The 15,857-nt window shown below is 32.0% G+C and overlaps 3 protein-coding genes across 3 annotated transcripts; all 3 read right to left on the reverse strand.

Annotated features, from left to right (window-relative positions):
- Positions 1 to 685: 685 nt before the first annotated feature.
- LOC131623673 (probable histone H2B.3) lies at positions 686 to 1,310 on the reverse strand. The gene has a single exon (XM_058894682.1). It carries the CDS (start codon positions 1,231 to 1,233, stop codon positions 814 to 816), a length of 420 nt encoding a protein of 139 aa, XP_058750665.1. The 5' UTR covers positions 1,234 to 1,310; the 3' UTR covers positions 686 to 813.
- Positions 1,311 to 5,436: 4,126 nt separating this feature from the next.
- LOC131623643 (F-box protein SKIP24) lies at positions 5,437 to 7,177 on the reverse strand. Its single transcript, XM_058894648.1, has 5 exons — positions 6,823 to 7,177; positions 6,511 to 6,684; positions 6,190 to 6,352; positions 5,950 to 6,091; positions 5,437 to 5,754 (listed from the first exon to the last, which is right to left on the reverse strand). The coding sequence occupies exons 1-5, from the start codon at positions 7,053 to 7,055 to the stop codon at positions 5,738 to 5,740; spliced, it is 729 nt and encodes a 242-aa protein (XP_058750631.1). The 5' UTR covers positions 7,056 to 7,177; the 3' UTR covers positions 5,437 to 5,737.
- Positions 7,178 to 12,809: 5,632 nt separating this feature from the next.
- On the reverse strand, positions 12,810 to 14,609 carry LOC131623644 (GDSL esterase/lipase At3g26430-like). The gene is made up of 5 exons (XM_058894649.1): positions 14,328 to 14,609; positions 13,915 to 14,127; positions 13,668 to 13,837; positions 13,289 to 13,559; positions 12,810 to 13,202 (listed from the first exon to the last, which is right to left on the reverse strand). The coding sequence occupies exons 1-5, from the start codon at positions 14,602 to 14,604 to the stop codon at positions 12,940 to 12,942; spliced, it is 1,194 nt and encodes a 397-aa protein (XP_058750632.1). The 5' UTR covers positions 14,605 to 14,609; the 3' UTR covers positions 12,810 to 12,939.
- Between the last annotated feature and the right edge of the window lie 1,248 nt (positions 14,610 to 15,857).

Consider the following 15,857-nt stretch of genomic DNA (forward strand, 5'->3'; position numbering starts at 1 on the left):
TAAATGCCTATAACACAGCACTTTACATATACACGAGAGATAACAGCGACTATAAGAAAGAAATGAAAAATTACATACATCTTATAAGGCTTCAAATTTTGGGATGCTCTGCAATTTCCAAGCAATGTTCTTCAAGTTTTCCCTATGAAATTTAAACAATCGGGGAACGACCTGATTTATCCTTTCCTTCCACCCTACTCACATCTTTCAGCATCAAATCCTCTGGCCTTCTATCTGCTTCTAATTCAACAACAAGAAGTTGTTCAATTGTTCAAAAGCCTAACTTTGGGAATATCAAACAGTTGCACGAAATTTTTAATCCATTGCTCCAGAAAAAACCATTCAATTGCAGATGTATGAAAGTGATACCAAAACAAATCATTCTTCACTGAGAAGCAAACATGTATGTTTACATATTAATTCTAACGATAACTGTCCGCCATGATCAGAACATATTACTATATAAAGTATTAGCCGATTCACTAGCAATAGGACACAATTTCCAGTTTGTTTCAAAAGTTATACTCACCGAAATACCATCATCAAAAGAAAATCAAGAATCAGCGACTGTAAAGAAAACACCAAACCAGGCCAAGAACCAAAGAGCGATAGCAATGAAACCAGCAACATTTAACAAGCAAGAATCAAATTCGAACGAATATGCAGCAAAATAAATTCATGTGGATAATTTTAAACCAGCTTTTATTTCAACTTAAATCCATTATAATACATCAACAATCTCCATAAACGATTACCCTAATTTAACCAAAAAAATCAAATTAAACCTAATTGGGAGATATCTGAGCAAATAATTCAAGAACTGGTGAATTTGGTGACAGCCTTGGTACCCTCAGAGACAGCGTGTTTGGCCAATTCACCAGGAAGAACCAATCTAACAGCGGTTTGGATTTCCCGAGATGTAATAGTTGGCTTCTTGTTATACCTAGCCAAACGAGATGATTCTTGAGCGAGTTTCTCAAAGATGTCGTTGATGAAACTGTTCATGATTCCCATAGCCTTGCTGGAAACACCGATATCAGGGTGAACCTGCTTCAACACCTTGAAGATGTAGATCTTGTAAGTCTCGACGCTCTTCTTGGCCTTCTTCTTTTTCTTGTCGCTTCCTCCTTCCTTCGAGATCTTTTTCTCGGCCTTAGGTTTTTTCTCAGCGGGGGATTTCTCAGCTGCGGGTTTCTTCTCCGCTGGCTTCTTCTCTGCCTTTGTTGGAGCCATTGATGGAATTAGAGGAAATTGAAGGGTCGGTGGTGAAAAGGTAAGACAGGACAGAGATTGAGTGATGAATGATTTGAGAGGAATGAAGAGAATGTATATATAGGGTTATGAAAAGAGTTCTGATTGGAAGGAACTGTACTACGCGGATCGATGACGTGTCGTGTTTATATTTCGTTGATTGATAATTGTTTTTACTGACGGTAGAGATTGCACCTTTTTTCTTTCTTGGACTCGGATAAAATACAACGAGTTATTTTTAAATTTCATGAATAAATTTATTCTAAAAATGTATTTTTAGATTCTATGAAAATGCATTTTCAAAAAACTTACTAATATTATTTGTTGTACAGATAATTTCTCTATTTGGTAAATTAACCCGTCACTAGGGGTGTGCAAAATATTTAGTGTAAGGTATGAATTTATAATCAAATCTAAATTCGTTTTAAATATTCGAATATAATTAAATGGTCATTAACCAGTTTAGTTATTTGAAAAATACTTGTATGAGCACAAACATAACAGGTGGCTTTACAAACAACCAATTACAAATTTTTATTAATTAAAAAACAAAAATATTCTTTTTCTCTCTCCTACTTAATCACAACCACCCCATGAATCCAATTAAAAAAGAAATTAAATTTTAAATAAATTTAAAAATTTCTCTTTTCTTATTGGTTGTTCCTAACACTACTGATTTATGTTTGTATCCATACAAGTTTTTCCTCTAGTTATAAATGATTTGGTTATCCACCGATATAATTCGGATCTAATTAAATGTTAATTAACCGGTTAAATTATTTTTGGATTTCGATTATAATCCGGTTATTATCTAAAATTCAAAATTAATCTACATATTTTAACTCAATTATAAATTTTTTTAATTTTTAAAATAAAAAAATTTTTAAAACTGGAGTTTTTTAAAAAATCAGTTATATAATCATAATTAAATTTATAACCGATTTTATAACCAATTTTATTGTTATAAATCCAAATTATTTAAATAATTAAAAATAATTATAGTTTAGTTTCTAAAAATAATCAACCATACACGTACTATCGTTTGGTGTACATATAAAAATATATTAGAAAAAAAATAGAATGAGGAAGAGGGATAAAAAAACTCCAGAGCATATTTTTTTATTTTAACATTCATTCATTATCTATTCAATTTTTTTTGGTAAGGATATCTAATTCAATTTAACACCGGTTATTTATTTTATTTGGATAGTACTTATTATCTAATTTAATATAATACTCGCAACATCTTGTGTATGTTAAAATAAAATAATGAACATCAGTAAGTTTTGAAAATATATTTTCGAAGACTTTTGAAAATATATTTTAGAATAAATTTATTCTTAGAATTGGAACATAATTAAAAAATGAATGAAATGTGTGTATGAAGTGCCTATAGAAATGTATTTTCAAATTTTCGTCAGGTGTCCCAGTAATTTATATGGGGTATTGAGAAATTCTCTTGTATTTAGGTTGAATTTAGCCGTTTTGAATGTTTGTTTGGCATATTACTTAAAAGCCTGTTTCTTATTGTAGACATTTGGAAAACTATAAATTCTAATGTAAGAGTCACAAATAGGGTACGAGAAAAACAATTCAGAAAAAAATTGTAAAGCGGGTGTGAGGGATTGGCACAAGAGAATTACACACAGTTTTAGATGCGGTTAAAGGAGCGTGAAGATTTTTGTGAAAGCTTTGTTACGAGGTAACAGGGAGAATACTTATAATATGGTGATAATTAGGCAGCAAGATGAAGAGGACTTTTTTGGGGCGATTTTGAGTTCGATGACTTTTTTGATGATTTTTATGAAACTTTTGATATTTTGACATTTCGAGTCACCTTTGAGTTAATTTTGAGGTAAAATGTTAATTTTTTCAAATTAGTAGAGTTGTCACTCCCGAAGTTTGCCCTTTGGGACCTTTAAAACCTTATGAAATAATTTTGAATGTGTTAGAGATAAAGCTATTATTTTATTATAATTAGTAGTCTAGTCAGACTATTTCGGTGGTATATTTATTAGTAATGTTTGGTTTGTATATGGAACCAAATTTTGGTGATTAATGTTAAAAAATGAATTTTTAGTGATTAATGTTAAAACAACTCTTTGGTGAAATGCATGCTTGTTTGCTCATATTATCATGCATGCATATAGTTTGAAGATGGGTAGGACTTCGGTTCAATGGTGTCCTCAAATTTATTTGGTGGAATCGTTGGTCTAGTTGAGGGACCACCAGAGACGGGTCTCAGATTCATTTGATGGAATTATTGGTTCAGGTGAAGTACTGGAGACCGTAGATAAATTAGTAATAGATCTCTAATATCCAAAAATTTGGTACCACATGCATATAAATGGAGGAGTTTGTGCATTTAGCATTGCATATGATAAGAATTGTGATTGTGCTTGTGATAGTGATTGAGTTTTTATGTGGTAATGTTAAATTGATCTTTATTATTTATGTTGTTGATTGTCACCGTTATTATTGTTGGATTTCCTGGTGTAATTTTGTACGAATAATCAACAGGAGTGATAGCTTGTGAGTTTGGATGATTGCTTTGGTTCTCTTCGCATTTATTATTTTTATTTAGTTTAGAATAATGCTCTGATTCTGTAACATTGGAAAATGAAGCACTTATGTTTTTATTGAGTTGTGATTGGACTGTTATTTCCTTGACTAATGTTTTTCAAGGTTATGTTATATGTGAAAATTTTCCACTCCAAGATCATTGTAGTTGCATGAATAAACTATACATATTTTGACGAAATAACATCTTATCTGGTTTATCTTTAAAAGTTAAATTTTAAGATTTAGGGTGTTTTTCTATTAATGTTTTTCTAAGAATATTTTACTTCAAATATTCACAAAAATAATATAAAAATTAATAAATATAAAGACATTTTAGAGACACCAAAATATGTGATCAATAGCTCCACTAAAAATATAAACATTATTACTAATGCATTCATATTTAATCATCTAAAAATCTATAATAAATCAACAATCTATTATAAAAAGTTTATAAGTTTACAAATTGACAAATTATCAGAAACTTAATGTTAAATTTATGAAACTAAATTGATTAGATTAATTAACAAAAATTCAAAATTTAATTGTGATTTATGTATAAGAATATTTTTAAAAATATTTTTTATTTTATTTTAAACTAACATGGCTACTCATCTCGCCATGTCATAACTCCGTTTATTTGGCGGATTAGACGTAACTCCGTTTATTTAGCAGATTAGACAGTCGAATCAATTAGTAGTGGCAGATGAAAATTTCAATTCGTCCCAAAAAAACATCAGAATAAACAATGTCAACTAAACAAGTCCAACCCATTTTGTTATCCCTAACTAAATGATTGTCTCAACCACCACAATACAAGAAGTCATTCGTCAATTGACACAAATGGATGTGTTTGGCTTGCTAACTTCAACTTCAAAACATAATAATGTAATAACAATGTTCTGTGGACAATATTGTTCTTTGAGATCAATCAAGTTAGCCCATATCTTTGTCAAATTAATTTATTGATGCTATATATCCAAACTTAATTTTTTTTTAAAATATTTCATCAAATCACATAATGCATAACTAATCCCGATGAAAAAAAACTATTTTGTTAATATTGATGCATTGTTAATGTTGAATTTAATTTAATGAAATGCTTGTTAAATATTTGCTTACTTGATTCACAAATGGGGGAAATTTTCACTTACACAAATATTTTAAAATTTTAACTTTTAAAAATATTGGGGAAAACTTTCCCTCACTCTACACCAGTATATAAAAAGTGAGAAGAGAAAATATATGCAAGGAACTAATTCACCCCATGCATCACAAAAAGAACTGAAAGCAATATATTAACTTAGACATGTTTTTGAGCAAAAACAGATAAATCTCAACTCCAAGGTTTTCTCCTTTACATTATACTCACTATTCTATTCACAATTGCTTACAATAATCAATAAAAGTTTTTTAACACCAGAAATGTACACATAAGTAGCAGCACGGGTTGTACAATATGATGTTTACTAGTGTTGCATCATATAAGTAGAGGCAGAGCATAGAATACAGTGTTGCATCAATAACACCAATTTTTGTAAATTTAGAGCACTATAGCATTCCTCTTGGCTGATCTATATTAGAGAAAGACAATGCAATGCAGACACCGGCACTAGTGAATGATTGACAACCAAGCCTCACAATGGAAACCCCTATTAATCATAAGTAAAAGATGAAACATGATTTTCATTATGTAAGGAATCCTAAGCAAAACAGCCACGCACTCTAAGCAACTGAGCTATTCCAGCTTTGTTGATTAGTGTTTGGCTGGTATTGCTTTATAACAGCATATTTTCTCCATTCATGATAATCAATTTGTGTTGCCCTTCTTTTGGAGGCTGATAATCAATTTGCAACAGTCTGTTGGTAAACAGCTAACTCGCGAATAAGAACCATTATGTTTGCCTTCACAAGAATGAGAGCATTATCTACTTGTTGCAACTGCAAAATCAAAGAACATAGCTCAGTGTTTGCACTCAAACTGAAGAATGAGACAAATGGCCGAAAAGAGCATGCACTTCCAACATTAGCAATAATCAAAACAAAAACTGAAGATGGTATATTCTTTCAAAGAAAATTTGACAACAAATGATTTTGACTATTTGGACAAAATTAAGAAAATAATGTCAGACTCACATCCATTGCAGCTTTTCAACTTCTTTTGCTTGCCGATACGTTCATTCTCCTCTCTACTCACAGGCTTATTCTCTCGAAGAGGATGATACTTCATAGATTCCAACTCTTTCTTCGCAACATCAAGTCTGCGTTTTTCGTCTCTCTGGGTACAATTTTGTGTAAGTAACACGAACAACTACTCTTGATCCTTCATAGATAACATGTTAGTATATGCTAACATCAACACAATTCAACACTTACATGAGACTTCTCCAAACCCATAATCTGTTGCTTACAAAGCCTGAGTTCCATCTCGAGCGTACGTATCCGAGATTCAGCCGGTACACCACATTGTTCCACCATCTGTTTTTGCCTACCCCGGACAACCACAGGTTGCCATACATTCAAAGCTACAGAAGCTTCTCTACAGAAAACAAACCACAAAACTCATATCGACAGAAAACAAACTTAAGTTACCAAGGCTAATTAATAAATGCAATAGGCCTATAACAATCACAACAAGAAGTAGTTTGCAGATTCTACAAAAACAATCACAACAAGAACAATTGGCCTATATAGTACCTGACCCTACGCAAATGTGAGAGCTCATTAGAAGTTTGGATAGCTTTGATTTTTTCTTGAGACACGCGTGTCTGAATATCATGGAGCCTTCTAGAATGTTCGGAAATCTGGCTCTCCTTTCTCAGTACAGCCCTCCTATGAGCTGCTATTTTCCTCTCCTTGTCTCTCTCAAACCTAAACACCAAAATCAAAGTATATAAAAAAGTGAACTTTACATAGACCCAGATGTAAAAATTGAAGAAAAAACACAGGGTAATGTTTGGAAGTTAGGAAAAGCTAAAAAAACACATAAGCCCAGAATTTGAAAATTACCTGAGTTTATAAAGGGATTTGGAAGAAGAAGAAGAGGAAGAAGGAATCGGAGAAGAAAGTGAGAGAGGGAAGTCGGAGGAGAGAAGGCGGTTCCAAAGAGAGTGTTGGGAGGAGAGGCGATGAAGGAGACGGGATGTGATGGAGATGCAGCAGAGGTCCTTGTAGGTCAAAGTGCTGTTTCCGATACCGATTTCGAGAATTCTGCTCCAGAGTTCGTCGGGGAGAGAGGCCATTTTCGAAAATCAACAAGGTTGCCGATTGTTCTGTGGTCTTTTCCACACTACCGGTATACCGGATTGCCGATTGTTCACAAGAACTATTGCTAGCTACACCCCATCTATGTGTTTTACCCAAAATATTTATTTATTTTTTGGTTTAAATATATATTTTTGATAATTTATTTTTTTTTTTAATTTTTAGCATCTCTATTCTAAAAATAGGTTATTTGATCCTCCATCTATTTCCTACATTTTAGTCAAGGGATGACATTGAAGAGAGTTTGGACAATATACTATAGTACATATCTCCATAATTGCGGTTTGAAAAGATCTTCGTGTCTGAATTCAAATTCGCATGGTCACAATGTTCATACTCGTACGTGTATTCTATAGATACCTCAATACTCGTGACCGTGTTCGTTTACCCGAGTTTATAGTAAAATTAAATCAATTAATTACAAAATATCATATAATTCTTTTAACAATATTAAAAAAATTATGGATGTTATTGTTCAATTAAAAAATAAATAAACACTGTAGCAGTTTAATAGCGATATATATATTTTTTAAAATTGATAAATATGAATTTTCATATATTAATATAAATGACATTATATAAATATGTAGTGTGCGTATGGGACATGGTGGATAGTAAGGTACGGTGCCCACACTCATACACGCTTATTTTAATGGATAATTGCTTGCCATATTCGTACCCATTTTGCGGATTTTTATCTTATCCGTTATGAGTATTTTTTGCGGGTATCCATAGAGTATTGACCAAATTACCATCCCTATCCACATTCAATGAGACTCTCATTTTTTATTTTTTTTATAAGTCATTTACATTTAGCAAAATTTACATACTCTCAAGATCCAAGCTTTTACTATTAGACTTTTGAGACAACATTTTAATTGATAATGTGTTGGTGTTTAAGTGAAAAATTAAAATTACACATAATTATTTAATATTTTCTATACCACAACAATTTATTTATATTAATTTAATATTATTACATCAAATTAAAAATAAAACAAAATAACAACAATGGGTGTTATTTTCACCAAACCCTAAATGAAAACTAATTTCAAGAACAATGTCACTAAGTTCGAGCGATTTCTCAAAGCTTCAGCAATCAAAACTTAAAACTCTAAGGGTGTGTTTGATTTAGAAAAGAAGTTGTGAAGAGAGAAGTAGGTAAGAGAGAGTGAAAGAAGAGAGAAAAATGTGAGAAATATAGTAGATTTGATGTATTGTTTGTTATAAGAGAAGTATGAGAGAAATAGAAGAGAAAGAAATGTAATTATTTTTTAAAAGACAAAAATACCCTTTAGTTAAAAAAAGTTATTACACTATGAATTTGAAAAATAGATAAAAATTAATATTACAATGATTGGGTAAAATTGAAAAATTGAATCTCTTTCTCATTTCTCTCCTATTAAGAGAAAATTGAAAAAATGGTGGAACCCATAGATTATAACACTCTCTTCTCTTTTTCACCCCAACCAAACAAGAAAAGTTTCACTCTTCTCTTCAACCTCTCTCTTTTCAAACTCTCTCTCTTCTTTTTCTCCTCTACCAAGCATACCCTAAATGAAATTGCATCATGTTCTTGGTTTCACTTAATTGATTAATTTTTCAGTCTTCATCTTTGTGAAAACCTAAATGGAAGCACATAATGTTCTTAGTCGATCATCATGAAAACTTAAACTGTGTTATTCTTCGTTTTTGTGTTCTTCATCATACATCAATGAGTAACCTAAGTTGTGTTATGAGGTATGTTGTTCTTCATCTTATTATATATCATTCTCTTCAACTTTATACTTTACCGAAACTATGTTGTGTTCTTGTTGTTTTCTAAAATGGGATATGTTATTCTATATGTGGTCACACGTTAATAATGTTAGCTATGTTATAGACAAAGCAATTCTCAAAAGTGGGAATAAGATGGCAAAAACAAATTAGAACACAAAGGAAAAGAAGCCAAAGAAGGAAAAGAAGATAAAAAAAAAAAGACAAAATGATATTGAAAATACAATGATAAAAGGAGAATAACAAGCACAAACAACTACCCAAGAATGATGCATATAAACTCAATCATGAGTTTGAGTTGTTTACATTCTTTAGATTTTTTTCTTTATGTTGAGCTTTATGTATATTTAAACATAAACAATCATTTTGAGATATAGAAAGTTAAACCCAAAATCGTAAACACTAAACATTAAACCCTAAATTAAAACATGTTTTATTCGATTGAAACAACCTAAAAAATAACATTAATTCAAAAAAAAGAAATCTTAAAATGACTATATATTTAATCGATTATTGACCTTTCTAAATGATTATAAGACATTTATCTTTGCTTTAATCTATTTACCAAAGTCTTTATCGATTACGCAGTGAGTTAGCTTTCTCAATTAACTAAAAACACTTATTAATTGATTCCATAATTTCCTGGATTGATTTTAAGAAGTTCAATAAAATAAAATAATATAAATAAAATAAGGTTTGAAAAATATTGTGTGTGTGATAGTCTTAGTACCTCAAGACTTACTTTTGCCCCTTTTAGAATAAACTCATAGTTGCCCCAAGTTTTTCGAGGCCCCGTGTAGATTTATAGCAATTTAAGCTTGAAAAAAAAAGAAATAAAGACCTATTTAACCATGAAAAATATTTTAGGAGACCCTATATAGTCACGGTATAAATGTAAAAAAATTTGGATCGTGTGCTTTAGCCCGCCTGATACGCCCTTAAAGACAACCATGAACAAACTGATCATTCTAAAACTTTAACCCAAGACCATGCGAGCTTTTATGCTTTCTCACTTTCACAACTTTAAGACTTCAAGTTCCTCTACTTTATTCAACGTTTGACTATCACTTCAACTGGAACTTGAATCATCTGACTGATGAGGCTTGAGATATCTCTTTCTTGATTAGAAGCCATCATCAGGAACTATTAGACATTTGCAATGAACCTCCCCTTTGACAGTTCTCACCAAGAACTCTTTGAAAGAGCTATCAACACCAAAATGTTGTTTGACTTATGGAGTTGTCATCTTTTAAATGGCTTAACATTTGTCATCATTAAAGCTAACTGACAGTTATACCTACATGGCTACACAACACGTATATCCACATAAACATGCATTTTCTCAAAGTTTCTTAAAATGATCGCCATGCCAAAGAGGGAAACATAGTTGGCAGGAGGTGACGACAATACACACGAACATATGAGAGGTCGAGGTAAGAGGTGCGATACCTATATACCACCATATGAAATTCATAGGCATAAGGGATAAAAATTTGAACATCTTGAAAATTGGGTTGAATGACACCAATCCTTGTTGGGCCCCGACGTGCTTCTATTGAAGATAAAACATCATACATAACACAAAAATGCATGCTTTCACTTTGAGATACTCATACAAATGCTAAAAACCTTTGACGTGAGCCACAGAAGGAAGGGTAGATTTGAGAATGAGTCAATTGAAAACTTTCCAAAAGTTGATGTTCGAACCTAGTAAAGGGTAGTTAGAGCCCGTGTTTTCTAAATGTAACATCGTACATTGAAAAAAAATACATTTTGGATAACGAGAACATATAAAATCCTTTAGAGAAGGTACGCATACGAACCATTTGATAGGGTTACCCAAGTGAAGACACGGATTGAAATAAACCAACTACGAGAAAATATACACAAGACCCATTAAATCCCTCATACATCCCATCTCGGGAATCCCACAGGGACCTTTACGAGGAAATCATGGATCTTCAACCACACCAACGTGTTTATAAAATAAGATGAGATCCCGATAAGATACAACACACCCCTTATTTTCTCTAGCATAACAACATCATATACCCCGATCAACAAGTTCTTAAAAAATTGAAAGAACTAATAAAGGATGAGCTTATACCAAGATGTAGAACCACCATAAGGAGGCATCACTGTCATACAAAAGCAATGTGCTAGCATTTAACAAGATTAGGAAGGAAGAATTCAAAACATAACAGCAGAAAAGACAAACGTACTAGTAAAGTAAATTATTAAATGTGCGGAGTAAAAGAGATTTTGGAAAGTACGAAGAAGATTGAAGCAACAAAGAACTAAATGAACGAGGAACAAATGATAAATGGCGTAAAAATATAAGAATCACTGAGAAAAATAACTAGTTTCAGAGTTTAGGTTGAAGGAGAAAGTAAAAGGTTATGAAATAAAGAGACTCCCTTTTTTATGGAGCTTTTTGGGCCAGGAAACCTAAGAGATCGACTCAATGAATGGGGTATCGAAACACCATACAAACTTAGAGACCAGTAATAGATATCTACATGACGACGTGGAAAACAAAATTTCCTATTTTATGAATCAATACACATTGATTCGACACACCTTAATCACTATAGTTTGTTTTTAAAGAAAAATATTAAATGGACCCATACACCTAAAATTCATATCCCTAGGCCTACCAGCTACAAGGAGGCAATGAAGATCAACAAGAGTCAGGAGAAAATTGCCAAGGACATATTATTATCAAAAAGAAGATGGAGGAGCAATGGATAATTATCCATCGGTTCTTAAAAATAGATAACACATTATCCATCATAAATCCTTCCGCATTGGAGGCCACTATAGCAAGGCACCCAAACCCTTTAATCATCAATCAAGAAGACCTAAAAAAAAGCACACTCATACTTGGAGAAAGGTTCGCACAAAGTAAGAAAAGATGTTCACCTACATTCATGATCTGCCTACACCAACCTTAAGCTTAAGGGGCTAGTGTCACGGTCTAGGCCAAAGCCCAACCCACCTTGATCCATGACATTAAGGTTATGGTACTGCGGAACCTTATGATGAATTTGTCCTAGAAGGATACTTTATCAAAGCATTCAAAACGCGGAGGACTGTCACATCATACTTCCATATTTCTTCTAACATATTTTCTCTCGTACAACTATAATAAACATATGATTATAGGTCCTTGAGAACTCTAGGACATTACAACAAAAATATAATGAAGGCATCAATACACATTATTCTTACTCTAAAACCTTTCATCTACGAGTGTTACTTACTTAAGCATCATAGTGTTTGCAAATATCACTTCCTAACCAAAGCAGAATGGACACTAAAATCTTCAATTGATCTAACCATCAAATCTCAATTCACTTCTTGTGTCAGAGCCAGAGATGTCCATCTTAGATCAAAGCCATTTATAATTCATTCACGACATCAATTATTAAAATATCATGACTATTTTAAGTTGGAACCAGAACTTAAACCACATAAGTGATTTGTACATTATATCTTTTTCATAAATTTTAACCAACTAAGTATATGTTGTTCAATATGTAAATTTCTATTTAATGGGAGATAAGTTAATTTTGTGCATAAATTAAGCTTTTTATGTGGTGAAATTATTTGGTAAACTTTACACTAGTGCAACAGCCGCAGAGCCCTTAGATCTACAAGCTGACTCCAAGTATGAACAAATAAACCATATTAATTACTCTAACTTTTATTGATGTTTTAGTTTTTATTCAAATGTTGTCAATGTTATGGAAATGTGATGTCTGATTAACTTTTTTTTCTAAAATTATTCGGAATAAATATTATTGAGTGCGCTATGTACTAATCTTAAACTCCAATCAAGTTTTATCCTATTAAAAGTGAAGTCGACTACATGAATCAAATATTACCGTATTGTTCTATCTAAAATTACGTTTCTATCCAATTTGTTCACATCTCAATTCTTTGCTAAGAGAAAAGGAAGAACCCACATCAGTAATAATTCTATTAAACTCAAAATCCTCTGCTCTCAATTTTATTTCTCCAATAACATCCTATCAAACTAAGAAACAAGTTTCTAGTGTAACATGTTTTTGACAAACCCTTGAATTAAAGGTGTTTGTGACAAGCCATGTTCAAAGGAATAGGAGGATCAGAAAAAGAACCATCAACAATTTTATCAAACACCCATTTATTAGCAGCCTGAGTTAAATGAACACCGTCCCAATTAACCACAACAGATGGATCTTTGCATGGTTTCCCAATCAAAATCTCTTTTCCATCAATCTTAGCCTTTCCTCCACATCCAATCTTGTTATTATAGTTGTACTTCCCACCATGTCCACAACAAGCTCTCAAATGTTCCTTAAAACCTGTTTCAATCAAACATAACAAAACCATAAAAAAAAAAAAAACCACATTAAACAAGCCCAACAATAGGTAACGGTTCCAAATTTACCATTTTTCCTTGCTTGACTAATGAGAGAGTACTTGACCGAGTAAACATCAACATAGGTTATGGCAGCCGAGTGAAGTTCTTCTCTGAGTTGAACAACAGCTGATTTCAATTCACGATTGAAGAACTTAGCCACTTCGTTATACGGTATTGCACATCCCGCTTTGTCGTATTCTTCGGGTTTTACTTTGTGAAGTTCTATGATATATGGCAAACAACCAACAGGACCAGTATTGTGAATCCAAAATGATCTTCCTCCTTTATCATATATATTCTGTATACATACATCAATGCAAGCATTTACACAAACATAATATATGCATTACTATAATTCCTTGATAAGTTTATAGCAATTGCATCAAAAATCAAAATAGATTATTACCTTTACTACATACTTGAATTGATCCAAAACATCAGGGACATAAGCTTTAACTTGATCTATAGACATGTTTTGGAAATAACCCGATGCCAAATCATTTTGACCGATATCAAATGTGTATAATGCGCGAGAAAAATCTTCGGCTTTTGGTAACAATGTTTTGTATATTCCACCTAAGATGGAAAAAAATTATTCATATCTTATTCAATCAACGACGAAAAATAAGACATATGCATTGATTGTCATTTACCTTTTTTGCGAAAAATTTCGGTCCTGCGCTGAAAATCATTGAACTGATAGAATTGAACATTCAAAGAGAAAGGACTGAAACCACCAGGTTGATGAAGGGTTGTATTCTGAGGTCTAATGGTGGATCCAGCAGTTGCGAAATTTGCTCCATGGGTAAAATTTGATCCAACAGCATCAAGGAATGCATTCAAATATGGAAGGTCTAGCTTTTCAGCTTTTAATCCACAATATAGAAAATAAAAATTTGAATCAGTTAATTTTATCAAAACTGTGTCGGTGGATATTTCCAAAGACAGAAAAAATGAATGGATTTGTTCAGAAATTATTGAGCTTCAAAACAAAAATCTTATCTTATCCTAATTTTTACGAACCATTGGAGAGAGAAAGAAAGAAAGAAATGAATGGAATAAGTACCGATGAAATCAACAATAAGACGGCCATCAGAGTAACGACCAGCAGGATGAGGAAAGAAGAAGGATTCTCCATAAGGATAGCCAGGTTGACCAAAGGCAGCAGAGAGACCTCCTGTGTCTGAATTGGAGTCACCGAAATTGTATATTGCTGGAAAATCACACTTGCTTGAACCACCTACTACTGAATAACTGGAAATAATTGAACAATAGAATAACACTATCCAAAAGGTACTCATCAAAGGATGCTTCATATTTATCACATGCTTACGTTCAGTCATATGCTACGAGTATATATAGAGAGAATCATATTAAATGTAGGGGGTGTTCAGATCTGATCCAATCTAAAAAAACCCAAAATCCAAACCAAATAAACTAAAAATCGAAAAAAAACCGAACTTTTTTTGGATGAGTTTGGATATTTTATAGCATAATAGATTGGTTTGGTTTGATTTTCGGTTTATTGTATGAGAAGTCAACTGATCCAAACCAAACCAAAATATTTATTTCTTTATTCTTATCTTATTAAATATAATGAATATGTCATTATGAAAACAGGTATCTAATCTATGATATTAAATATCCGTCATCCAAAATATAATAAATATTAAATATAATAGATAATAAATATGAAATTTTAATGGAAATGGCTTTTAAAGTCAATGGTCATTCTTTAATATGAAATTTTAATGGAAATGGCTTTTAAAGTCAATGGTCATTCTTTAATATGAAATTTTAATGGAAATGGCTTTTAAAGTCAATGGTCATTCTTTAATTATTGATTTGAAAATAATCAATGGTCATGATGAGTTGAGTTATAAGTTTTTATAATTTAGTGTTGGAGTAAGAATACTTATTCTTGGAGTAAAAATATTCATTATCTGGAGGGATATTCTTACTTCAAGAGTAAGTTATCAAGACTTATTTCTCATTATGATCATTGATTCTTCTCAATCTATTTGTTAAAATTAAGGACAAAACTTAGGTACAATTTTTTTAGGTGTAGTTCTTACTATTTTCCAATGAAAATGTGACAAATATACTTAAATATTATTTAGTGAGTGAAAATAGGAAAAATTTGCATACATGTAAGAGGAGATTTTACACTTGTCATATTTTCATTAGAAAATAGTAAAAATCACACCTAAAGAATTGTACCTAAGTTTTATCCTAAAATTAATGAGTATTATTTTTCTCTCTCCACATTTAATTACTTATTAATTTTAACCATTAGATTCAAAATAATCAATGGTCATGATGAGGAGTAAGTCTTGATAACTTACTCTTGGAGTAAGAATATCCCTAGACATGACAACAAAACCCGTACCCGTGGGTATCCACCCAAATCCGCCCCGAAGTTGACGGGGAAAACCTAGGGGTGTTCGCGGTGCGGTTTGGGCGGTTTTTTGCATAAAAATCATCCGAACCGCAAGAGAAAAAATTATGCGGTTCGGTTTGGTTCGGTTGAATTTTAAAATAAAACCAAACCAAACCAAACCAAACAAAAGCGGTTTGGATTGGTTCGGTTGGTTCG

The sequence above is a fragment of the Vicia villosa genome, unplaced genomic scaffold, assembly GCF_029867415.1.
Source record: "Vicia villosa cultivar HV-30 ecotype Madison, WI unplaced genomic scaffold, Vvil1.0 ctg.000077F_1_1, whole genome shotgun sequence".
NCBI classification, from domain to species: Eukaryota; Viridiplantae; Streptophyta; class Magnoliopsida; order Fabales; family Fabaceae; genus Vicia; species Vicia villosa.